General features: G+C 50.7%; 1 protein-coding gene across 1 annotated transcript in view; it reads left to right on the forward strand.

Annotated features, from left to right (window-relative positions):
• Positions 1–26,601, forward strand: part of LOC104310166 (macrophage mannose receptor 1) — a 62,581-nt gene that overhangs the window by 30,556 nt on the left and 5,424 nt on the right. Inside the window, exons 13-24 of the mRNA XM_054171158.1 lie at positions 1,018–1,158; positions 5,372–5,407; positions 6,119–6,282; positions 7,366–7,433; positions 9,346–9,446; positions 10,089–10,228; positions 13,791–13,905; positions 14,903–15,084; positions 16,971–17,073; positions 20,717–20,946; positions 21,981–22,146; positions 24,275–24,421. Of these exons, the coding sequence (XP_054027133.1) occupies positions 1,018–1,158; positions 5,372–5,407; positions 6,119–6,282; positions 7,366–7,433; positions 9,346–9,446; positions 10,089–10,228; positions 13,791–13,905; positions 14,903–15,084; positions 16,971–17,073; positions 20,717–20,946; positions 21,981–22,146; positions 24,275–24,421 (1,593 nt within the window). The remainder of the gene's footprint in view (positions 1–1,017; positions 1,159–5,371; positions 5,408–6,118; positions 6,283–7,365; positions 7,434–9,345; positions 9,447–10,088; positions 10,229–13,790; positions 13,906–14,902; positions 15,085–16,970; positions 17,074–20,716; positions 20,947–21,980; positions 22,147–24,274; positions 24,422–26,601) is intronic.

The raw sequence follows: 26,601 nt of genomic DNA on the forward strand, positions 1-26,601 counted from the left end.
GATGGGGAAAGTGAACTGCTCAGCACAACTTTGCAGCACTTCTCAGGCTCATGAGCTCCTGGAAGGCAGGAAGGCACTTCAGAGAGGCCAGGCCAGGCTGGGTGGATGTGCTGAGGGCAATGGGATGAGGTTCAACAAGGCCAAGGGCAGGCTCCTGCACTTTGGCCACAACAGCCCCATGCAGGCTACAGACTGGGGATGAGAGGCTGGAGAGCAGCTGGCAGAGAGGGACCTGGCAGTGCTGGGTGAGAGCAGCTGCACAGGAGCCAGCAGTGTGCCCAGGGGGCACAGAAGGCCAAGGGCATCCTGGCTTGTGTCAGGAACAGTGTGGCAGCAGCACCAGGGATGGATTCTGCCCTGTGCTGGGCACTGCTGAGGCCTCAGCTGGAGCTCTGTGTGCAGCTCTGGGCCCTCACTGCAGGAAAGATCTTGAGGTGCTGCAGCAGGTCCAGAGGAGAGCAACCAGCCTGGGGAAGGGACTGGAGGCAAAGGCTGAGGAGGAGAGGCTGAGGGAGCTGGGGGTGTGCAGCCTGGAGGAGAGGAGGCTCAGGGGGGACCTTACCACACTCCACAACTCCCTGAAGGGAAGCTGCAGTCAGCTGGGGGTCAGGCTCTGCTCCCAGGCACCTGGTGACAAGAGGAGAGGGCATGGCCTGGAGCTGTGCCAGGGGAGGGTTAGGTTGGATGCTGGGAAGCACTTCCTCAGGGACAGGGAATCAGACACTGGGATGGGCTGCCCAGGGAGGTGGTGGAATTGCTATCCCTGGAGGTGTTTAAGTCAAGATTGGATGTGCACTCAGTGCCATGGTGTGGTTGGTGTGGTGGTGTTGGGTCACAGGCTGGGCTGGGTGGTCTGTTCCAGCCTCAGGCATTCCGTGCCTGTGTGACTCCTGTTGATCCCACAAGCCAGGGACTTGAGACGAAACGATCCTGAAATTGTTAGGACAGCAATCACCTCAATTACTTCCAATCAGCATGGATCAAGTAGTAACTGAGACACATTTCCAACACAGGTAGTTTATGAGAACTGGGCTGAAGGTGAGCCCAACAACCAGGGAGCCCTTGAGCACTGCGTGATGCTGGACGGCTCGCCGCAGCTGCGCTGGAATGACCTGAGCTGTGACCGTGAGCTCAGCTGGGTTTGTGAGACCAAGAAAGGTATGGTCACTCCCCCAGCTCCCTGCAGCAAAGCATCCCAATGGGATGGATTCCAACAGACCAAAAAGAAGAAAGATACTGGGAGTTACTCATTTTACAACCAGGTGTAGTGAAGCCACACAGGGAGCAGGGTAGGTTGGGAACTGACCTGCGGGAGAGCAGCACAGGGGAGAGGCACCTGGGGGACAGAAGGATGCCCAGGAGCCAGCAATGTGCTCTGGTGGCCAAGAAAGCCAAGGGCATCCTGAGGCAGATTAGAAGGGCTGTGGTGAGTAGGTCAGAGAGGTTCTCCTCCCTCTCTACTCTGCCCTGGGGAGGCCACATCTGGAATATTGTGTCCAGTTCTGGGCTCCTCAGCTCAGGAAGGACCTCAGGGAACTGCTTGAGAGAGTCCAGCACAGAGGCACAGAGCTGCTGCAGGCAGTGGAACATCTCCCTGGGAGGCCAGGCTGAGGGAGCTGGGGCTTGGAGCTTGGAGCAGAGGAGCCTGAGGGCTGCCCTCATGGCTGGGGATAAAGATGTGCAGGGCTGGAGCCAGGCTCTGCTCAGGGATGGCCAAGCACAGCACAAGGGGCACTGGGGGCAAGCTGGAGCAGAGGAGGTGCCATGGGAACACAAGGGAAAACTTTGTCCCTGTGAGGGTGCTGGAGCCTGGAGCAGGCTGCCCAGAGGGGTTGTGGAGTCTCCTGCTCTGGAGCCTTTCCAACCCCACCTGGATGTGTTCTGTGTGCCCTGCCCTGGGTGCTCCTGCTCTGGCAGGGGGTTGGACTGGTTGATCTCTGGAGGTCCCTTCCAAGCCCTAACCTTCTGTGGAATGAATTGAGGTATTTCCTGATGCAGAGAACTCAAGCTACCCCTGGTACTGTATCACTGCCTTTAAGTCTTTCTGTTCTGGGCTCAATCAGTTTGCAAGGTAAAGGTTCTTATCCCCTCTCTTTGTGTCTCTTCTCTGCATTTCAATCTGCTTCAGCCTTAGCAGGACACCAGAGTTCTGTGTAAAAAGGAGAACCCAGCTTTGCACCCCACAGTGGAATGAATAATGGGAGGCAAGGAGAGGGCTCAGTTGCTATAGGAACCAGCCACTGACACAGATCACCAGCAGAGGATGGCTTAGCCATGAAGGATTCCTACATCTCCCACCTTGGCCTGGGAAGCGCTGCCTTAATTCCAAGCCTCCCACACCTGGCCCCAGGGCACAAAAGGGACCTGATGGACACATGCTGGGGTGCCTGCCAGTGGGAAATGGGGTCCTCATGAGGTGAGGAGCCCAAGTGACAACCAGTAATGAAAGAACTTGCTGGGCTTACTTTTCCATCCCTGCTCGCTGGTTGTTAGCTGAGTACTTGCATGCATCTCCATGGAGCAGGAGATCACTAAATTACTATACTAGCAAGGGTTCTGACCTCCTCCTTACAAGTTCTGTCACCAAAGCACAAAGCCTATGTGTGTGGTGGGTTGATGGAATAGAATAGAATAGAATAGAATAGAATAGAATAGAATAGAATAGAATAGAATAGAATAGAATAGAATAGAATAGAATAGAATCAATAAGGTTGGAAAAGACCTCAAAGATCATCAAGCCCAACCTGTCACCAAACACCTCATGACTACTAAACCATGGCACCAAGTGCCACATCCAATCCCCTCTTGAACACCTCCAGGGATGGTGACTCCACCACCTCCCTGGGCAGCACATCCCAATGGCCAACAACCCTCCCTGTGAAGAACTTTCTCCTCACCTCCAGCCTAAACCTCCCCTGGCACAGCTTGAGACTGTGTCCTCTTGTTCTGGTGCTGGGTGCCTGGCAGAAGAGACCAACCCCCACCTGGCTACAACCTCCCTTCAGGGAGTTGGAGAGAGCAATGAGGTCTCCCCTGAGCCTCCTCTTCTGCAGGCTAAGCAACCCCAGCTCCCTCAGCCTCTCCTCACAGGGCTGTGCTCAAGGCCTCTCCCCAGCTTTGTTGCCCTTCTCTGGACACATTCAAGTGTCTCAGTATCCTTCTTAGAATGGAATGGAATGGAATGGAATGGAATGGAATGGAATGGAATGGAATGGAATAGAATAGATCAGGTTGGAAAAGACCTTCAAGGTCATCAATACTTCAAAGCCTCTTGCAATGAAAAGCAAGTTGGATGCACACAAGGGGCTAGCAGGGAGGGGAAGGGGGAAGCAGCTATGTGAAAGGCAGTGAGTATATCTAATATATGATGATTGCTAACAAACCACTATGAGCAAACAATAACACACCCTGCCACCAGTGCACAGTGCTAGCCAGAAGGGGAAGGATCCCTGTTCCCTTGTGGCTGCATTAGTCACACAAACACATCAGCAAAGCCCTGACTTCTGCAGACCAGCCTGAAGCAGCACATCCTGTGCAGGCCTTCCTGCTGCCCTGAGCATGTTGCTGTGGGCACAGATGGCTCTGCTCTTGGTGAGGAGAGGAAGGAGCTCTGAATTCAGGAGGAGCTCAGAAACCAGGACACAAAACCTCAGCTGACTTTCTCTTGGTGCTAGATGACTTCTCAAAAGGAAAAGATAAAGATTGTGAATCTAGATTGTGTAATCAGCCCTATGATCTTCCCATGCCTTAAGGAGAGCTGTTATTTCCCTCATATTCCCTAGGACACAGGATGCTCCCTTTTGGGGTTTGTTTCTTTGGTTTTGTTTTGAGAAGGAATATTATAGATATCAGGAAGAGTGTGGCCAGCAGGAGCAGGGAGGTCATTGTGCCCTGTGCTCAGCACTGCTTAGGCCACACCTTGAGTCCTGTGTCCAGTTCTGGGCTCCTCAGTTCAGGACAGATGTTGAGATGCTGGAAGGTGTCCAGAGAAGGGCAACAAAGCTGGGGAGGGGTCTGGAGCACAGCCCTGTGAGGAGAGGCTGAGGGAGCTGGGGTTGCTTAGCCTGCAGAAGAGGAGGCTCAGGGGAGACCTTCTTGCTCTCTGCAACTCCCTGCAGGGAGGTTGTAGCCAGCTGGGGGTTGGTCTCTTCTCCCAGGCAACCACTACCAGAACAAGAGGACACAGTCTCAAGCTGTGCCAGGGGAGGTTTAGGCTGGATGTTAGGAAGAATTTCTACACAGAGAGTGATTGCCCATTGGGATGTGCTGCCCAGGGAGGTGGTGGGGTCACCATCACTGGAGGTTTTCGGGAAACTTGACAGGGTGCTTGGTGCCATGGGTTAGTTGATTAGGTGGTGTTGGATGATAGGTTGGACTTGATGATCTTGAAGGTCTCTTCCAACCTGGTTTATTCTATTCACAGTCTCACAGTATCACCAAGGTTGGAAGAGACCTCAAGGATCATTGAGTCCAAGCTGTCACCACAGACCTCACGGCTAGACCATGGCACCAAGTGCCACATCCAATCCCCTCTTGAACACCTCCAGGGATGGTGACTCCACCACCTCCCTGGGCAGCACATTCCAATGGGCAATCACTCTCTCAGTGAAGAACTTTCTCCTCACCTCCAGCCTAAACTTCCCCTGGCATAGCTTGAGACTCTGTCCTCTTGTTCTGGTGCTGCTTGCCTATTCTATTCTATTCTATTCTATTCTATTCTATTCTATTCTATTCTATTCTATTCTATCCTATCCTATCCTATCCTATCCTATCCTATCCTATTCTATTCTTCACTCTGGAGAGATACTTTACTTGCTTCTGCTTGACCTTGCCTGCATTGTTTTGGTTCAGTCTAACAGCAATTTTCTCTGCTCCTTTCCCCTCTTTGTCCAGGGGGGTCTGGGTAGGCAGGGAAAGAGAAGCCTGTAGCTTCCCCTGGTCTTTGACCAGGGAGGTTCTTGTGCTGTTTGTTAATTGTAAGCCCCCACAAATATTGTAACTCCTGGGTATTTAGTGCAGGTTCCTTGCACTCACTGCAGAGTGTAATTTTGCCTGTCAATACAGCTTGCATTTGCTTCCAGCTGAGCTGGGCTGGCAGAGTGAATGCTGGGGAGGGAAATTTCCACCCACCACAATAACCCTCACAGCTGTTTTCTCTTTCTGCCACAAGTGACTGTTCAGACTATTTTTAAACTTAACCCAGTGCTAGGCACTCTAAAACCTAGCAATGTACTCTGGGACTCCTTGTGGGGGGGCTTTGGGGGGGATTTGTCTGTGATGCAAAACACCTGCAGCTACAAACAAGCACAGCTCTCTGGAGTATTTCCTGTTGCATTTGGAATGCTGCCTGTGATGCTCTTCTGTTTTGCAGGTGCTCTGCTGAAACCTGAACCAAGCTACACACCTGGTAGGACCTTCTCCTCTTTCAAAGAAACTGTACAGCCTGCAGACCTGCTGTAGAGCTGATGGGAATCTAACATACAGAGGCTGTGGAGAAGCCCTTTCAGCTCACCCACTCCAGCCATGCTCTAACTCCACCAGGGCTGGGGGTAACCCACATTCCTCAGCACCACATCTCTGCCTCTTTCAGACAGGGATGGGCATTCAACCACCTCCCTGGGCAGCCTGTGCCAGGCTTTGAGAACCCTTTCAGGGAAGAAGTTTCTTCCACTCTCCAACTCAACCCTCCCCTGGGGCAACTTGAGGCCATTTTCCCCTCATCCTAATACTTGTTACTAGGGAAAAGAGAACAAGCCTCACCTGCTTCCTCTCAGGAGCAACAGAGAGCAGTGAGGTCTCCCTCAGCCTCCTCTTTTCCAGGCTCAACACCCCCAGCTCCCTCAGTTGCTCCTCCCCAGCCCTGTTCTCCAGACCCTCCCCCAGCTTGTCTAGACCTGCTCCAGCACCTCAGTGTCTGTCTTGGAGTGATCCTATGACCTCCCAGTGGGCTTTGGTGTGAGGCAAGAGGAAAACAAAGAGGAAGGGGTTTCCTCACATTTATGAGTGCCACTTTATTTACATGAGTTTCTTCTCCTCTGCCTCTTCCAAACACCTCCAGGGATGAGGATTCAACCACCTCCCTGGGGAGCCAGTTGCTAGCTGTTTCTTTGCCTTTCAGTATATCAGACCACTGCTGATGGCTGGCTTCTGCATGAAGACAAGCAGTACTATTTCAGCAGAACAAAGGTCCATATGGAAGAAGCACAGAGAATCTGTCAGAGGAACTTTGCAGCTCTGGTGGTCATTGAGAATGAAAGCAAAAGGCAGTTCCTGTGGAAATATGTAAGCACTGAGCCTATGCATTCCAGCTGAACTCTCAGGCAGAGCAGCTGATCACATGTAAGGAACAGCTGGGCAAGGGTCCTGACCTGTTGTCTTACCTGACAAGGTGACCTGCTGGAGAGCAGCCCCTGGAGAAGGACCTGGGAGTGCTGGTGGGCAGCATGGGACAGCAATGTGCCCTGGGGGGCAAGAAGGCAAATGGGATCCTGGGGGGCATTCAGAGGAGTGTGGCCAGCAGAGCCAGGGAGGTTTTCCTCCCCCTCTGCTCTGCCCTGCTGAGACCTCACCTGGAATATTGCATCCAGCTCTGGGCTCCCCAGCTCAGGAGGGACAGGGATCTGCTGGAGAGAGTCCAAGGGAGGCTACAAGGATGCTGCAGGGACTGCAGCACTGCCTGGGGAGGAGAGGCTGAGAGCCCTGGGGCTGTTCAGTCTGGAGAGGAGAAGGCTGAGAGGGAGCTGATCAATGTCTATCAATAGCTGAGGGCTGGGGGTCAGGAAGGAAGGGCCAGGGCCAGGCTCTGCTCACTGTGCCCTGGGATAGGCCAAGGGGCAATGGATGGAAACTGCAGCACAGGAGGTTCCACCTCAACATGAGGAAGAACTTCTTCACTCTGAGGGTCCCAGAGGCCTGGAGCAGGCTGCCCAGAGAGGTTGTGGAGTCTCCTTCTCTGGAGCCTTTGCAGCCCTGTCTGGATGTGTTCCTGTGTGCCCTGTGCTGGATTCTCTGCTCCTGCTCTGGCAGGGGGTTGGACTGGAAGCTCTCCAGAGGTCCCTTCCAGCCCCTAACATCCTGTGAGCCTGTGATGACTTATTTACATACCAACATTCTTGTTCAGGACCTAGAAATTAACTACTGTGACTTTTAGCAGGTAGAGAGGAAAGTGTGCCAATGTTAAAGGTGCAGCAAAGGGCAGATGAGGCCCAGGCTGTTTATCTCACCTCAGATATGTAATACTGGGCACAGTGCTTAGTGCTTTCCTGTCCAGTGAATTCCTCACTCCAGGATGCTCCCCATTTGCCAGACTTTTGTATGGTGTTGAGGAATGGTTTAGTGTTTAACTGTTACTCTCTTTTCTTTTAGATTTACCAACGAGACATCCTGGGCTCATATTTCATTGGCTTGGTTGTCAGCTTTGATCAGAAAATCAGGTGAGTGAAAGCAAGCTGATAATGGACCACAAGCATCCAGGGAGACCTAAGAGCAGCCTGCCAGGACCTGAAGAGGGCTACAAGATGGCTGCAGAGGGACTGTTGGCAGAGGCCTGCAGGGACAGGACCAGGGGCAATGGCTTCAAACTAGAGCAGAGCAGATTGAGATTGGATGTGAGGAACAAGTTCTGCACCAGGAGGGTGGTGGAACACTGGCACAGGTTGCCCAGGGAGGTGGCTGAGGCTCCATCCCTGGAGATATTCAAGGTGAGGCTGGACAGGGTTCTGGGCAACCTGATCCAGTGGAGGATGTCCCTGCTGAGTGCAGAGGGGTTGGGCTGGATGAGCTTTGGGGGTCCCTTCCAGCCCAGACCACTCAGTGATTCTGTGCTAATCTCACCTTGCTCTGGGGGTGCTTTCATTTGACACATTAGTACCTGTTGCACAGCTGAGCTCTGGATAGCTTCCAGAAGTGCTAAGTTCTTCCAGCAGAAGGTCATTCACACTGAGGGAACTGAGCTAAACACCCAACACACCCTTCAGAAGTAGAGAGGAGAAACAGCTAATTTTAGTGCATGCACCTGATCCACTTCAGACATCAGATTTAGAATGGCATCAACTTGGACCACACCTCCAATGGCTATAGAGAAAGCCCAGGAGGTGTTGAGGAAATGTGAGTTGAAGGGTTTGATCAGACTCATCCCAGGGAGCCAAGGCATGTGAGCTGCAAGCAAGAAGTGTAAGCAGCATCTCACCCAACAGCCTTCTGGAACTGCTTGTAGGGAACCTGTTTGTAGAAGGCTTCCAGGAGGACACATTTCTGGGATCAAAGGAAAGTCAGTGCTCTGGAGAGACCTTGGAATTTCACAGCATCATAGAACTGTCAGGGCTGGAAGGGACCTCAAGGCTCAGCCAGTCCCAACCCCCCTGCCATGGCCAGGGACACCTCACACTACAGCAGGTTGCTCACAGCCACCTCCAGCCTGGCTGCAAACACCTCCAGGCAGGAGGCTTCCACCACCTCCCTGGGCAACCTGTGCCAGGCTCTCACCACCCTCATAGGGAACAACTTCTTCCTCACAGCCAATCTCAATCTCCCCACTTCTAGTTTTGCTCCATCCCCCCCAGTCCTATGCCTCCCTGACACCCTCAAGAGTCCCTCCCCAGCTTTCTTGTAGCCCCCTGCAGACCCTGGAAGGCCACAAGAAGATCTCCTGGGAGCCTTCTCCTCTCCAGCCTGCACAACCCCAAACTCTCAGTCTGTCCTCATAGGAGAGGAGCTCTCCAGACCACAAGAATCTTTCCCTTCAAGTATGGGTCTGTTTAGCAGGCTCTGGCAAAATGGGATGTTAGTGGGACTTGGATGTGTTGTGTAAAGAGAGGAGAAGCAGCACTGAAGGTGTGGATGTGTCCTCTGCTGCAAACTGCCTGAAGAAAGTCTGACAATTGGAGCTGTTTGTTGAGAAGGCTGAGAGGGATCTGATCAATGTCTATCAATAGCTGAGGGCTGGGGGTCAGGATGAAGGGGCCAGGCTCTGTTTGGACAAGAAACAAGAGGTACAAGCTGGAATCCAGGAGGTTCTACCTCAAGAAGAGGAGAAACTTCTTTGGTGTGAGGCTGCTGGAGGCCTGGAGCAGGCTGCCCTGAGAGGTTGTGGAGTCTCCTCTGGAGACTTTCCAGCCCCCCCTGGATGTGTTCCTGTGTGCCCTGCCCTGGGTGATCATAGGTGAACTGAATGAACTCTGGAGATCCCTTCCACCCTCTATCCCTGTGTGTTTCTATGCTTCTGTGATGTGCAGAGTCTTTGCCCTCTGCTCATTGCTAGCAGCTTGCTTGACCCTTTGCCAGAGCTGATCTCACAACCAGCTGCCTGCTGGAGATGTCTGCCTGGCAGCCACTTCTTTCTTGCAGCTGGCTGGATGGGACCCCAGTGAACTACGTTGCCTGGGCTCCACATGAACCCAATTTTGCCAACAATGATGAGAACTGTGTGATGATGGTACAGCCTTCTGGTGAGTAAAATGTCAGATTTAGCATCACAATCCAACATCTTTGCTGCCCCACAAGCAAGGAGCTGGAGAGTGCTGGCAGCTTTGGGTAGTGAGAGTGCTGACATTTACAGCCATGCCATCATGACCAGGAGACAAACACCCTGCAGCAGCAGGAGGACTGTGTTGGGGTAAATGCATGGCAACTGCTTCAGCTGCCTCTGCTGAAGCCTGTCCCTGCTGACTGCAGGGGGGTTGGACTAGATGACCATTGAATAGCCCTTCTGTAGTGATAGGATGAGGGGCAGTGGCTTCAAACTGGAGCAGAGCAGATTGAGACTGGATGTGAGGAACAAGTTCTGCACCAGGAGGGTGGTGGAACACTGGCACAGGTTGCCCAGGGAGGTGGTTGAGGCTCCATCCCTGGAGATATTCCAGGTGAGGCTGGACAGGGCTCTGGGCAACCTGATCTAGTGGAGGATGTGAGTGCAGAGGGGTTGGCCTGGATGAGCTTTACAGGTCCCTTCCAACCCAGACCATTCAATGATTCTGGGAAACCATTCCATGATTCCAGCAAGTTTCCTCTCTGCTTCAGGCACACTGCCTGGGGTGGATGGTGCAAGAGTGGTTCCAGACAGTGTTTCTCTGTATTCCATTCTTTTCCAGGCTTTTGGCAAGATGTAAGCTGTGCTGTGAGAGCTGCCTTCATCTGTGAAAGGCACAATTCAACTTACTCAGGATTTGCTCCTACTGTACTTCCAGCTCTGGGAGGATGCCCTGAAACCTGGCTTCTGTTTAACAATAAGGTGCAGTAAACAATCTCAGCCATATTTAGCAGGTTTGCTACAGGTCTTTCTGTCTGTCATCTATCTGACTGTCTGTCTACCTTTCTGTCTATCTATCTGACATATATCTTTATCTATATCTATAGAGAGGTAGGTAGATAGATAGATAGATAGATAGATAGATAGATAGAAGCCAGTCACTAGTGGTGTGCCCCAAGGATCAGTGCTGGGCCCCATGCTCTTTAACATCTTTGTTGATGATCTGGATGAGGGCATTGAGTCCATCAGCAGTAAATTTGCAGATGACACCAAGCTGGGGGCAGGAGTTGATCTGCTGGAGGGCAGAGAGGCTCTGCAGAGGGACCTGGACAGGCTGGGCAGATGGGCAGAGGCCAAGGGCAGGAGATTGAACACATCCAAGTGCCAGGTTCTGCACATTGGCCACAGCAACCCCAGGCAGTGCTACAGGCTGGGGTCAGAGTGGCTGAGAGCAGCCAGGCACAAAGGGACCTGGGGGTGCTGGTTGATGTAGGCTGAACATGAGCCTGCAGTGTGCCCAGGCAGCCAAGAGGGCCAATGGCATCAGGAACAGTGTGGCCAGCAGGAGCAGGGAGGTCATTCTGCCCCTGTACACTGCACTGCTTAGGCCACACCTTGAGTCCTGTGTCCAGTTCTGGGCTCCTCAGTTTAGGAAGGAGGTTGACTTGCTGGAAGGTGTCCAGAGAAGGGCAACGAAATTGGTGAGGGGCTTGGAACACAGCCCTATGAGGGGAGGCTGAGGGAGCTGGGGTTGCTTAGCCAGGAGAAGAGGAGGCTCAAGGGTGACCTTAGTGCTCTCTACAACTCCCTGAAGGTGGGGGTTGGTCTCTTCTCCCAGGCACCCAGCACCAGAACAAGAGGACACAGTCTCAAGCTGTGCCAGGGGAGGTTTAGGCTGGAGGTTAGGAAGAAGTTCTATACTGAGAGAGAGATTGGCCATTGGGATGGGCTGCCTGGGGAGGTGGTGGAGTTGCCATCCCTGGAGGTGTTCAGGAGGAGACTTGCTGGGGTGCTTGGTGCCATGGGTTAGTTGTTCAGGTGGTGCTGGATTGGTTGATAGGTTGGACATGATGATCTTGAAGGTCTCTTCCAACCTGGTTTATTCTATGTATGCTATGTATGATACACAGACAGATGCAGACACACATTTCACAGAACCCCAGAATGTTAGGGGTTGGAAGGGATCTTGAAAGATCATCCAGTCCAAGCTCCCTGTCAGAGAAGGATCACCCAGAGCAGGTCACACAAGAATGTGTCCAGGAGGACTTTGAATCTCTCCAGAGAAGGAGACTCCACAAACTCTCTGGGCAGCCTGCTCCAGGCCTCCATCCTTGTCCTGTCATCTCCCTGTGAGGACAGCTGAGGGGAGCTGGGGTTTGGAGCTTGGAGCAGAGGAGCCTGAGAGCTGCCCTCATGGCTGGGGATAAAGATGTGCAGGGCTGGAGCCAGGCTCTGCTCAGGGATGGCCAAGCACAGCACAAGGGGCACTGGGGGCAAGCTGGAGCAGAGGAGGTGCCAGGGGAACAGGAGGGAAAACTTTGTCCCTGTGAGGGTGCTGGAGCCTGGAGCAGGCTGCCCAGAGAGGTTGTGGAGTCTCCTGCTCTGGAGCCTTTCCATCCCCACCTGGATGTGTTCTTTGTGCCCTGCCCTGGGTGCTGCTGCTCTGGCAGGGGGCTTGGACTGGATGATTTCTGCAGGTCCCTTTCAACCCCTAATACTCTGTGATTGTGTGAGTAACTCATAGAGCAGAAAATGTCAACTCAAATACAGAAAATCAGCAAGCATGAGTTGTTTGCTGAGCTAAGCAAAGGAACCCCTGACCATATGAACTTTAAGAGAGCAACCTACAAATGAAAACCACAAAGCAATCCCACAGTGCACTCAATAGGGAAGTTTTTGGGCATTCAAAGGGCGTGAAAAAGGAAGCAGCTGCACATGCCAGCTCCAAACCCTGCCTCTGTTCCTCAGAACATGCAGAACCACAAAAGCATTGCTGGGTTTTCTGCCTTCCCCATGCTGTTCCACTCAAACCAAGTGCTCACACCAGCTCAGGCTTCAGCACAGTCTCTGCAAGAGCTTGACCCAAGAGCTGCCTGCCCCAGGTTATGTTCCCTGTCAAGAAACACTTTCAGTCTCTCAAGAAGTCTACTTTTAAGTAGAACAATTGGGTATCTACTTCATTCCTCAAAAGCTTTTGGTGGCTGCCTGCTTTGGCAAAGTGCTGACTCTGGGCACCCCACAGGTTTGTCAGTGCTGCACAAGCACTGCTGTGGTGCTGTGGTTTAGAGCCAGACAGAAGCTCCTTTAGCTCTTAGGATAGGATAGGATAGGATAGGATAGGATAGGATAGGATAGGATAGGATAGGATAGGATAGGATAGGATAGGATAGGATAGGATAGGATAGAATAGAATTAACCAGGTTGGAAAAGTACTTTGAGATCATCAAGCCCAACCTATCACCCAACACCATCTAATCAACTAAACCATGGCACCAAGTGCCTCATCCAGGCTCTTCCTAAACACCTCCAGGGATGGGGACTCCACCACCTCCCTGGGCAGCACATCCCAAGGGCCAATCTCTCTTGCTGGGAAGAACTTTCTCCTCACCTCCAGCCTAAACCTTCCCTGGTGCAGCCTGAGACTGTGTCCTCTTGTTCTGGTGCTGGCTGCCTGGGAGAAGAGCCCAACCCCCACCTGGCTACAGTCTCCCTTCAGGGAGTTGGAGAGAGCAAGAAGGTCTCCCCTGAGCCTCCTCTTCTCCAGGCTAAGCAACCCCAGCTCCCTCAGCCTCTCCTCACAGGGCTGTGCTCCAGACCCCTCCCCAGCTTTGTTGCCCTTCTCTGGACACCTTCAAGTGTCTCAATATCCTTCTTAAACTGAGGGGCCCAGAACTTGCAGAAGGGTCAAAAGTGAATCACTCACACACAGGATAGGATGGGAAGTTTAGCTGGAAAGGCCATTCACAACTACACACAGCAGTACAAAGCAGCTCAAACACACAGAATCCATAGGCTGGGCTTAACACAGAGCCACATTAAGCCAAAGCTTCACCCAAACCTCCCTTTAAACCAGGCCAACAAACCCAGGCCTTCATGCCCCCTCCCTACCAAGCCTCTCTACCTTCATACCCCAGTTAAGCAGCCCCAGGCCCAATTGGCAGCTTTGCCAAGCCTAACACAAGACCTCCCTCCCCCACTAAGAGAGATAAGAGCCTGGGAGTCCTTCCTGGGAGGAGAGAGGCAGGGAAAAGGTAAGAAACTTGATTTTGCAGGCAGATTTCTAGGGCTGCAGGACTTCTGGGGATGAAATGCATTTTCCAGTCTACCTCCTGGGCACTCTGGCTTCTCTGGAAGTGTGCTGCTTTGTGGCACCTAGCCTCACACTGCCACATATGGTTCCCTGGTCTCCTTGCAGGCTGAAAATATTCACATTTCAGCAGATCCTCACCTCCTGGTCTCTGCATGTAGGGTCTAGAGCTGAACTGATCAAAAGCAATAGCTCCTGACACCTGACATTTTGTCTAATCCTTTCCTCTCTCCACAGTGTTACAAAGTCTTTGGATCCAGAGAAGAAGGGAGGCTGACCTGGCACTCTGCAAGGAGTGCTTGTATAGAGCTGGGGGGAAATCTGGCCTCTGTCCACAGTGAACAAGTGCAAGGTATGGCCCCTGCAACTCTGGGCACTAAGGAAGAAGTCAGCACGTGTTACCAGATGATGTCAAGGGCAAACAGTGACAGCACAGCACAGCACAGGCTGGGGTGATGAGATGGAGAGCAGCCCTGAGGAGAAGGACTTGGGGGTGCTAGTGGGGGAGAAGCTAGGCAGGAGCCAGCAATGGGCACTGGCAGCACAGAAGGCCAAGGGCAGCCTGGGCTGCACCCAAAGCAGTGTGACCAGAGATGGAGAGAGAGGATCCTGCCCCTCTGCTCTGCTCTGGGGAGAACTCACCTGCAGGGCTGGGGCCAGCTGTGGGGCCCCAACACAAGAAAGACCTGGACCTGATGGAGAGGGTCCAGAGGAGGCCACAAAGATGATCAGAGGGTTGGAGAACCTCTGCTATGAAGCCAGGCTGAGGGAGTTGGGGCTGTTCAGCCTGGAGAAGAGTAGGCTTCAGGGAGACCTTAGAGCTGCATTTCAGTATCTGCAGGGCACCTCCATGCAGGCTGGGGAGGGACTGATCAGAAGGGGCTGTGGGGATAGGATGAGAGGCAATGGTTTGAAACTGGAGCAGGGCAGAGTTAGGTTGGACACCAGGAGGAAGTTCTGCACAGTGAGGGTGGAACAGGCTTCACAGGGAGATGGTCCCTCCCCACCTCTCCTGCAGCCCCTTTCAGGTGATGGAAGGCCACTCTAAGGTCTCCCTGGGCACTTTTGTCCCCAAGCAGAAGAGCCTCATGTAGAAATTTCTATCCTTTTTATCTATTTTTTTCCTTATTTGTCTCTTTTTTTTGCTTTATTAATGACATCCAAGTGCCTCAGTCAAATCACCCATGGTCAGGGCTGTCTTGTCCATAGTCCTGCAGTGCTGAACCCAGGATTGGCAATACTTGTAACAGCTGGTTGGTTCTTTTATATGGAATTTGGGTTACACTGAACTTGAAGGAAGGCAGCTCCTCACCTGCTCTCCTTCTCTGGCTTGCTTTCTTTTTCCATAGCCTTCTTCACCTTACACCTGAAAGATGTCACCAATGAAACCTGGATTGGACTGAATGACATCAACCAAGAGGGCAAATATCTGTGGACAGATGGAAGCTTGTTTGTCTATTCACACTGGGCAAGAGGATTCCCCTTCAGAGATAGATACACACAAGTTGACCACAAGTATATCACAATAGAGGTAAAGAGAAAGAAATCAGAAAAGGCATCACCTAGGGAATGTACTCAGGGTTACCACAACAACAGAATCATTGAGTGGTCTGGCTTGGAAGGGACCTCCAAAGCTCATCAGGCCAACCCCTCTGCACTCAGCAGGGACATCCTCATCCCAGAGCCCTGTCCAGCCTCACCTGGAATATCTCCAGCCATGGAGCCTCAACCACCTCCCTGGGCAACCTGTGCCAGTGCTCCACCACCCTCCTGGTGCAGAACTTGTTCCTCACATCCAATCTCAATCTGCTCTGCTCTAGTTTGAAGCCATTGCCCCTGGTCCTGTCCCTGCAGGCCTTTGCAAACAGTCTCTCTGCAGCCTTCTTGCAGCCCCCTTCAGTTCCTGGCAGGCTGCTCTTAGGTCTCCCTGGAGCCTTCTCTACTTCAGTCTGAACACCCCCAGCTCCCTCAGCCTGTCCTCATAGCAGAGCTGCTCCAACCCCCTGAGCATTTCTGTGGCCTCCTCTGGACCCTCTCCATCAGGTCCAGGTCCTTCCTGTGTTGAGGACTCCAGAGCTGGACACAGCTCTGCAGGTGAGGTCTCCCCAGAGCAGAGGGTCAGGATCCTCTCTCTCCATCTCTGGTCACACTGCTTTGGATGCAGCCCAGGCTGCCCTTGGCCTCCTGTGCTGCAGTCTCACTCTGCTTGCTGCTGTCCAGCTTCTCCCTCACCAGCAGCCCCAAGTCCTTCTCCTCAGGGCTGCTTTCTATCACTCCTCCCCCAGTCTGTACTGACAGTGAGGATTGTTCCAGCCCAGGTGCAGGACCCTGCCCTTGCTCTTGTTGAACCTCATGAGGCTCACCTGGGTTCACCTCTCCAGCCTGTCCAGTCTGACCAGTTTGACTTCTCTCAGTCTGGACCAAATAATGGCTTAAAGCAGAATGAAGCTGAATAATGTGATCATGCTTTCATAGCTGTGCTCAGAGACTGCTAGGCCTCCTCAGAGTCTGTGCTTACTGCAAGCTGTTTGCAGAAGCCTGGGACTCCAGAAAAGGACTCCTGCAGTACAATTGTTGCTGCAATCAATTGGATTTATTAAGTTTGACTGAAAATATTCAATGTTCCTAGCTGGGGTTACTTGGTTTTATTGTTTATCCTTGTAGAACATGAATCCAAATGAAAGCTCAACACCTTCAGTACAGATTACCACAGACTACATAAGAAAAATACCTTTGGTGCCCTCCAGTACTTTGGGATGTGCTGCCCAGGGAGGTGGTGGAGTCACCATCCCTGGAGGTGATTAGGAAGAGCCTGGATGAGGCACTTGGTGCCATGGTTTAGTTGATCAGATGGTGCTGGGTGATAGGTTGGACTTGATGATCTGAAAGGTCTCTTCCAACCTGGTTAATTCTATTCCATTCCATTCCATTCCATTCCATTCCATTCCATTCCATTCCATTCCATTCCATTCTACTGACAGAAGTCCTTGCAGTAATCTGCTAAGGAAAGTTCATTTGCTGAAGACAACAGAATGCAGTAAGTTTATTTTCCAAACAACAATACATGAAACAAAGAGCTAACAAATTAGAAAGGAAAGCTCTTATCTTTCACAGAATCACAGAATTGTCAGGCTTGGAAGGGACCTCAAGGCTCAGCCAGTCCCAACCCCCCTGCCATGGGCAGGGACACCTCACACTACAGCAGGTTGCTCACAGCCACCTCCAGCCTGGCTGCAAACACCTCCAGGCAGGAGGCTTCCACCATCTCCCTGGGCAGCCTGTGCCAGGCTCTCACCACCCTCATGGGCAACAACTTCTTCCTAAACTCCTCAGATCTGCTTCCATTGTTCTGACAGACATTTTGCACTTCCTCACCTATCATTTTCTCTTTTTGTTGTTGTTACATTTTTCCCCTAGACTGACTGCATTGCAATCACAAAAGGATCTGCAGATGATGCAGGAGGCTGGGAAAACACTGACTGCCAGCACAAAAAAAGCTACATTTGCCAGATGGACAGCAGTAAGTTTGACTTTTCTCCTTCTTTGTTGGAAAACACAGTCCCAAGCTGTGCCAGGGGAGGTTTAGGCTGGAGGTGAGGAGAAAGTTCTTCCCAGAAGGAGTAATTTGCCATTGGAATGTGCTGCCCAGGGAGGTGGTGGAGTCACCATCCCTGGAGGTGCTCAAGAGGGGATTGGATGTGGCCCTTGGTGCCATGGTTGAGTTGTCAGGAGGTGTTGGCTGATAGGTTGGACTTGATGATCTCTGAGGTCTTTTCCAACCTTACTGATTCTGTGATTCTGTGCTTCACTGAACACTGACTGTGGGAGTCAGCTCTAACTGCCCAGCCATGCTTGCAGCAGTCAGGGGGAGGGCTGCTTTGCCAGCTGAGCAATTCCAGACATAAAACCCACTCTGTCATAAGGATTACAACCAGAGCTCTAGAGCAGGCTGCCCAGGGGAGTTGTGGAGTCTCCTTCTCTGGAGATATTCAACACCTGCCTGGATGTGTTCCTGTGTGACCTGCTCTGGGTGTTCCTGCTCTGGCAGGGGGCTTGGATTGGATGAGCTTTTGAGGCCCCTTCCAGCCCCTGAAATTCTGTGTTTCTGTGAGGCTCACAGAGGCTGACTTCTCCTACCCTGGAGACATCTACACTTAAATCAGTTGTCTGAACATGGGAGTAGACACTTTGAAGGCAGGAGTCACCTGCTTCATCCTGAGTTGAAGGCTCCAAACAGGTTAGAAGAGCTGTGCCTTATGCTCTCGGTGGACAGAAAAATGCAGGCAGCACCTAACACAGATACAGGCACCTGGGGGTAGATTCAGGTTAGGCTTTAGGAAGAATCTTAAACTTCATTGTTAAGGGCAGAATCCTGCTGGAGGTGCAGAGCTTCCTAAAATGTGCTGGAAGGTGTCCAGAGAAGGGCCATGAGGATGAGCAGAGGGCTGGAGCTGCTCTGCTCTGGAGACAGCCTGAGAGAGTTGGGGTTGTGCAGGCTGGAGAGGAGAAGGCTCCCAGGAGACCTAATTGCAGCCTTCCAGTATCTGAAGGGGACTACAAGAAAGCGGGGGAGGGACTTTTGAGGATGTCAGGGAGTGACAGAACTGGGGGGATGGAGCAAAGCTAGAAGTGGGGAGATTGAGATTGGCTGTGAGGAAGAAGTTGTTCCCCAGGAGGGTGGTGAGAGCCTGGCACAGGTTGCCCAGGGAGGTGGTGGAAGCCTCCTGCCTGGAGGTGTTTGCAGCCAGGCTGGAGGTGGCTGTGAGCAACCTGCTGCAGTGTGAGGTGTCCCTGGCCATGGCAGGGGGTTGGAGCTGGCTGAGCCTTGAGGTCCCTTCCAGCCCTGGCAGTTGTGTGATTCTATGAATCAGGTTATTTTGCAAACAGAAATACACAGCACAAAGAGCCATCCATCAGTGGCCTCCTCCAGAAGTACCTTATCTTGCTAGACAATATACTAAAAGCTGCTTTGCCACCCTCACCCCCAGCCTAAACCTTCCCTCCCTAGAAACCCCTCTCACAGGCTTAGCTGGGGGTTATCTAAGGTCAGCTGAAGTGCTTGCTTTGCAGGCTCCAGCAATGCTTTTCCATCTCAGGAGCAGCAGCCCTCAGAAGGGCTAAAGCTGTACGTTTCTGGGTGTCCCCTGAGGGTGGGAGACACATCCGGAGTACAGGCACGCCGCGGAGCCCGCAGGCACAGGACTGCTGAGCAGCAAGCAAAAATTCAGGAAGAAGCCACATCTGGGCCAGATGTTGCACTGTCCCACCCTGTACAACTGCAGGAAGCTGCATGGGGGTGTCACTAGCAAGAGCAGTCACCAGGGTTTCTCAAGACTGGACACGGAGGCAGCTTTTGTCCTTTTTTGTGTCCCCATCTAGGTCTAGGTCTTGGTCTTCAACTTCCCTCTCAATCATTTCACAGCCTCACAGAATCACCAAGGTTGGAAGAGACCTCAAAGATCATCAAGTCCAAGCTGTCACCACAGACCTCATGACTAGACCATGGCACCAAGTGCCACATCCAATCCCCTCTTGAACACCTCCAGGGATGGGGACTCCACCACCTCCCTGGGCAGCACATCCCAATGGCAAATGATTCTCTCAGTGAAGAACTTTCTCCTCACCTCCAGCCTAAACTTCCCCTGGCACAGTTTGAGACTGTGTCCTCTTGTTCTGGTGCTGGTTGCCTGGGAGAAGAGACCAACCCCCACCTGGCTACAACCTCCCTTCAGGGACTTGTAGAGAGCAAGAAGGTCTCCCCTGAGCCTCCTCTTCTCCAGGCTAAGCAACCCCAGCTCCCTCAGCCTCTCCTCCCAGGGCTGTGCTCAAGGCCTCTCCCCAGCTTTGTTGCCCTTCTCTGGACACCTTCAAGCCTCTCAATGTCCTTCTTAAACTGAGGGGCCCAGAGCTGGACACAGGACTCAAGGTGTGGCCTAAGCAGTGCTGAGCACAGGGCAGAATGACCTCCCTTCTCCTGCTGGCCACACTATTCCTAATGCAGGCCAGGATGCCCTTGGCCTTCTTGGCCCCCTGGGCACACTGCTGGCTCATGTTTAGGTGGCTGTCAATCAGCACCCCCAGGACCCTCTCTGTTTGGGAGTTCTCAGCCACCCTGACCCCAGCACAACCAGAGTTCCCTTTGTTCCTTCACCCAGCAGAGTCACAAACTTTGCTTGAAATGAAATTCATTCCTGTTTTGAGTCTGGAGTGGGTCACAGATCCTGCCTGTGCTTGGGGATTTCAGCTGCACTCTCTGAGACCTAGAGAGCTCTGGGGGGAGGATCACGGAGTGACCTGTGCCTGCCTAGAGGTACTCACAGCTCATTCTCTCCAGTCCCTAAATACATGAGAGTTAAAAATAATTTCCAGTTCCCATTAAACCTATCTCCTGTGTTTTAAAGATAAGCTTCTACTTGAACAGCAATGTGCCCTTGTGGCCAAGAGAGCCAATGGCATCCTGGGGTGCAGCAAGAGAAGTGTGGCCAGCAGGGCTGGAGAGGTTGTGCTGCCCCTCTGCTCTGCCCTGCTGAGACCACAGCTGCAATCCTGTGTCCAGTGCTGGGCTCCCCAGTTCCAGAGAGACAGAGACCTGCTGGAGAGAGTCCAAGGGAGAGCCACAAGGATGATGAAGGGTCTGGAACATCTCTGCTGTGAAGAAAGGCTGAGAGCCCTGGGGCTGTTTAGCCTGGAGAAGAGAAGGCTGAGAGGGATTTGATCAATATCTATCAATATCTGAGGACTGGGGGTCAGGAGGAAGGGGCCAGGCTCTGTTTGGTGGTGCCCAGTGATAGCACAAAGGAACAAGAGGTACAAGCTGGAACCCAGGAGGTTTCAGCTCAACATGAGGAGAAACTTCTTTGGTGTGAGGCTGCTGGAGGCCTGGAGCAGACTGCTCAGAGAGGTTGTGGAGTCTCCTGCTCTGGAGACTTTCCAACCCCACCTGGAAGTACACCTGAGCAGACTACCTTAGGTGCTCCTGCTCTGGCAGGGGGGTTGGACTGGATGATCTCTAGAGGTCCCTTCCAACCTCTAATGTACTGTGGTACTGTGATGCTTGTGCTGCCACACTCTGTTACTCTCCAAGTAGTACTACTCTTCAGGCAGCTAGCAGCTCTTTCACTGTTTGCTCCCCTTCCTCTCAGATCTGTACCTTTTTTCTGCAGAGCCCGACCTGTTTCGTTCCACAACTGCCCCAGACTCTCCTTTCATCCATTATGGCAACAGCAGCTATTTAATCATTCCTTCCAAAATGAATTGGGAAGAAGCAAGAAAAGCCTGCAGGGAGAAGTCTTCAGAGCTTGCCAGCATCCTTGATGTTTACAGCAATGCATTCCTGCTTCTGCAGGCAGCACAGCATGCAGAGCCCTTATGGATTGGGCTCAACAGTAATGTGGTAAGAGTAAGGAATGGAGAGGTGGTGTGGTTCAGTGTTAGGACTGGATTCCTGTCAGCAGAGAGAATTGTAGCATGGATGTGTTCCTGTGTGACCTGTGCTGGATTCTATGGTCCTGCTCTGGCAGGGGGCTTGGACTGGAAGGCCTCCAGAGATCTCTTCCAACCCCTAACACCCTGTGAGCCTGTGAGCTGTGATTCCAACCTCATCATGCTGCCCAACTAAGGACTGAGCAGCAGCAGTACCCAGGAACCACTCTAGCTAGCCTTCTGTGGTGGCTCGAAATCACCCCCAAAACAGCACTGCCAGACTAGCTCAGTGGGATGGAAGCTCTATCTACAAGCAAAACTACAACCTAGCAATATGAATATGTACAAAATAGACAATATTGCAGTTTATAAACAACACAAGAACCCCCCTGGATGAAAGCAGGGGGTCACCAACAGCTTCCCCCTCCCTGATCCCTTCCCCCTCCCTGATCCCTTCCCCCACCCTGATCCCTTCCCCCACCCTATACCAGGGAAAAGAAAGAGGAAACAAATCAGAGGGTAGCTTGTTAGTACTTTGCCACAACAAAGAAATACAGCCAAGGTCAGCAAGCAACCTGCCAGTATCCCCTGGAGTGAAGAAGCCAAAGAGAGCAAGAGTTAGTTTGTGCAACTAACTTTATGTTAGTTATCAGACCAAGGGGATTAGTTAGACCTTGTCATCATTTTCCCTTTCACACACAATGGCAATTTATTTACACTCTACCACTTTTCTACTCAATCTGTGAAAAGCTTTCCTAGGCACAGCCTAAAACTGCCACACCTTCAAAACACCTTCATGGCTGCTAGAGCAGGGGAGCCATACTGCTGGGCCTTACCTCCAGGCTGCCGAGCTGTGATTCCGTCAGGGTTTGGGCAGTCCCAGCGCAGATACACCAAGTGCCCTCCTTATGCCACTGTGAAATTGTGCTTTTGTATGAATCCACTCACCTGGGGCAGCAGATCTGAGTGTGGAACCATTCTGTTCAATGTCTGCTTCCATTTTAGAATTCTGGCTATCAGAGATGGAGTGACAAAAGGAAGGTCACCTTCTCGAGATGGTGCTACGCAGAGCCGAAAGAGAAAAGGGCCTGTGTCTATCTAGGGCTCCAGGGCACCTGGAGAACTGCACCTTGCCACCACAAACACTTTCCTGTCTGCAAAAAGTCTGAAGGTAAGCTACAATTAGGGCTTGTGGGTTGATGGCTGAACCCTTGCTGCATCTGCTTTGACTTCTGAAATACAAATGAGAATAGAATAAGAATAGGAATAGGAATAAAAATAGGAATAAGAATAAAAGCATAGGTATAAGAATAATAAAGAATGAGAGTAAGAAATTAGTAAGAATAAGAATAATAGAAATAGGACTAAAAAAAAGAACAAGATTAAGAAATAAAGAGAAAGAAGAAAGAGAGAAAGAGAGGAAGAGAAAGAAAGAGAGAAAGAAAGAAAGAGAAAGAGAGAAAGAAAGAAAGAGAAAGAAAGAGAAAGAAAGAGAGAAAGAAAGAAAGAGAGAGAGAAAGAAGGAAAGAAAGGAAGAAGGAAAGAAAGAGAAAGAGAAAGAAGGAAAGAAAGGAAGAAGGAAAGAAAGAGAAAGAAAGGGAGAAGGAAAGAAAGAAGGAAAGAAAGAGAGAAAGAAAGGAAGAAGGAAAGAAAGAGAGAAAGAAAGGGAGAAGGAAAGAAAGAGAAAGAAAGGAAGAGAGAAAGAAAGGAAGAAGGAAAGAAAGAGAGAAAGAAAGGAAGAAGGAAAGAAAGGAAGAAAGAGGAAGAAGGAAAGAAAGAGAGAAAGAGGTAAAGAAAGGAAGAAGGAAAGAAAGAGAGAAAGAGGGAAAGAAAGAAGGAAAGAAAGAAAGAAAGAGAAAGAAAGGAAGAAGGAAAGAAAGAGAGAAAGAGGGAAAGAAAGGAAGAAGGAAAGAAAGAGAGAAAGAGGGAAAGAAAGGAAGAAGGAAAGAAAGAGAGAAAGAGGGAAAGAAAGGAAGAAGGAAAGAAAGAGAGAAAGAGGGAAAGAAAGGAAGAAGGAAAGAAAGAGAGAAAGGAGGGAAAGAAAGAAAGAGAGAAAGAAAAAGAGAGAAAGAAAGAGAGAAAGAAAAAGAGAGAAAGAAAGAGAGAAAGAAAGAAAGAGAGAAAGAAATATCCCTGAGCCACATTCCCTTGGCTTTTCTTTTTCTGCTTTTCCTGATTGTTTTGGGTTTTCTTGGATGATGATGATGATGATGATATTTATAGATTTTGAGGGTTATAAGGAAATAACCAGGAGCAAGAAGCTCTGAGCACTCAAATATCCCTGAGCCACATTCCCTTGGCTTTTCCTTTTCTGCTTTTTCCTGTTTGTTATGGATTTTGGGTTTATTTATGCCTAAAAGTGTGTTGGCTATAAGGAAATAGCCAGGAGCAAGAAGGCCTGAAACACTCAGATATCCTTCAGACAGTCCAAGTTTGGCTTAGCTAGTGTCAGGGAAGAGCCCAGGCTCACAGGGAATCCTTCAGCTGTGCCTGAGCAGCTCTGCTCCTCACTGTCACTCAGCACATGGTCACTGCCATTTCTGTCACTGAGTGCCAAAGAATAGTTCAAATGTACTTTTAAAAGTATTTTAAAATTAAATTAAAATAGAATTATCTTTAATTAATTATTAGTTAGTATTTAAATTAACTCAAATTAATTTTAGAGTCACAGAATTGTCAGGAAGGGAGCTCAAGGCTCAGCCAGCTCCAACTCCCCTGCCATGGGCAGGGACACCTCACACTGCAGCAGGTTGCTCACAGCCACCTCCAGCCTGGCTGCAAACACCTCCAGGCAGGAGGCTGCCACCACCTCCCTGGGCAGCCTGTGCCAGGCTCTCACCACCCTCATGGGCAACAACTTCTTCCTCACAGTCAATCTCAATCTCCCCACTTCTAGTTTTGCTCCATCCCCCCCAGTCCTATCCCTCACTGACACCCTCAAAAGTCCCTCCCCAGCTTTCTTGGAGCCCCCTGCAGATCCTGGAAGGCCACAGGAAGGTCTCCTCAGAGCCTTCTCTCCAGCCTGCACAACCCCAACTCCCTCAGTCTGTTCTCATAGCAGAGCAGCTCCAGCCCTCTGCTCCTCCTTGTGGCCCTTCTCTGGACACCTTCCAGCCCCTCCAGATCCTTCCTGGCACAGAGGCTCCAGAACTGGCCCCAGAGCTCCAGCTGTGGTCTCGGCAGAGTGGAGCAGAGGGGCAGAATCCCCTCCCTGGCCCTGCTGGCTGTGCTCTTCATTAATTTAATTAAACATAATTTAAGAAATCAATTTCACCTATGTAACATTTCCTTCCTTCCAGATGTGCTTCCCTCTGACCCCCCCCAGGGCACTGGCAAATGCCCTGAGTCTGGCCACACGTTTTGGGTTCCTTTCCGAAGCCACTGCTATAGCTTCAACACCGAGGAACTGAGCTGGGAGCAGTCTGTGACTCAGTGCATCCAGCAAGGTAAATCCCCAGCTTTCACCCAAAGCTAAGATGTCACTCTTGACATTTAAAAACCCCAAACCAGTCACTTCAAATCTTGAAAGCTGATGCTGCAAAACATGCAGCTATTAGAGGCAGCAATTGCTGTACTTTATTCTCTGCTGATGCTGTTTTCTGTTATGCTAAATTTGAGGTGATCAATTATCTTTATTTTCTTCAAGCTGTGCATTTCCCTTGATGTATTTATTCAATGACAAAATTCCTCTTCTCAGTAAGATTTCTGAATGGTTTAACTTCCCTCTAGCCTTATTCCTTCTTCCCAATATATTCCCCCAAAGGGGAGGTGTGATCCCAGCGGGGCTGGCTGCTCTGCCTGGAAGCCCTCACTCTAGCAGCAGGGCTCCCCAGCAGCCTGCAGAGCCAGAGAAGGGCAAACACTTCCCTTCCCCACCTTGGAGACATCAGGTCCTGGCCAAGGCCATGAGCTGCTCTGAATAGAATGGAATGGAATGGAATGGAATGGCATGGCATGGCATGGCATGGCATGGCATGGCATTGAATTGAATTGTATTGAATTGAATTGAATTGAATTGAATTGAATTGAAATAACCAGGTTGGAAGAGACCTTTGAGATCATCAATTCCAACCTCTCACCCAACACCATCTGATCAACTAAACCATGGCACCAAGTGCCTCATCCAGGCTCTTCCTAAACACCTCCAGGGATGGGGACTCCACCACCTCCCTGGGCAGCACATCCCAATGGCCAATCTCTCTTGCTGGGAAGAATTTCTTCCTCACTTCCAGCTTAAACCTCCCCTGGCACAGCTTGAGACTCTGTCCTCTTGTTCTGGTGCTGGGTGCCTGGGAGAAGAGACCAACCCCCACCTGGCTACGACTTCCCTTCAGGGAGTTGGAGAGAGCAAGAAGGTCTCCCCTGAGCCTCCTCTTCTGCAGGCTAAGCAACCCCAGCTCCCTCAGCCTCTCCTCACAGGGCTGTGCTCCAGACCCCTCCCCAGCTTTGCTGTCCTTCTCTGGACACCTTCCAGCAGCTCAACATCTTTCCTAAACTGAAAAATGGAATGGAATGGAATGGAATGGAATGGAATGGAATGGAATGGAATGGAATGGAATGGAATGGAATGGAAGACTAGACTACACTAGACTAGACTAGAATTAACCAGGTTGGAAAAGACCTTTGAGATCATCAAGTCCAACCTATCACCCAACACCATCTAATCAAATACATCCTTGTCCCTCTTCCACCTTTGCTGTTGAATCATCAAGTACCTCTTCCACATTTCAGGAGGTAGTGAAAGAAAGGGAAGCACTATGGTGCCCCAACCAAATGGATCCTTTCATTTCCTTTTTGGACCCTTTCAGCCCTTTTGCTCCACCACCACTGTCAGAAAGAGTTCAGCCTTGTTGGCATTGCATTTTTGTTTGCTTTGCAGTATTCCATGCCTCAAAACATCCTGTGTCTTAGGCTTAGGGAGTGAAGCAGAGGCTCTTTAACCCTTGCCCAAAGGACGATGGTCTCGAAGGTCTCTTCCAACCTGATCTATTCTATTCTATTCTATTCCATTCCATTCCATTTTATTCCACTCTACTCTACTCTATTCTATTCTATTCCATTCCATTCCATTCCATTTCATTCCACTCTACTCTACTCTACTCTATTCTATTCTATTCTATTCCATTCCATTCCATTCCATTCCATTTCATTCCACTCTACTCTACTCTACTCTACTCTATTCTATTCTATTCTATTCCATTCCATTCCATTCCATTTTATTCCATTCCATTTCATTCCACTCTACTCTACTCTACTCTATTCTATTCTATTCTATTCTATTCCATTCCATTCCATTCCATTCCATTCCATTCCATTCCATTCCATTCCATTCCATTCCATTCCATTCCATTTTATTCCATTCCATTTCATTCCATTCTACTCTGTTCCATTCCATTCCATTCCATTCCATTTTATTCCATTCCATTTCATTCCACTCTACTCTACTCTACTCTACTCTACTCTACTCTACTCTACTCTACTCTACTCTACTCTATTCTATTCTATTCTATTCTATTCTATTCTATTCCATTCCATTCCATTCCATTCCATTTTATTCCATTCCATTTCATTCCACTCTACTCTACTCTACTCTACTCTACTCTACTCTACTCTATTATATTCTATT

The sequence above is a fragment of the Dryobates pubescens genome, chromosome 21 (assembly GCF_014839835.1).
Source record: "Dryobates pubescens isolate bDryPub1 chromosome 21, bDryPub1.pri, whole genome shotgun sequence".
Taxonomy (NCBI): domain Eukaryota; kingdom Metazoa; phylum Chordata; class Aves; order Piciformes; family Picidae; genus Dryobates; species Dryobates pubescens.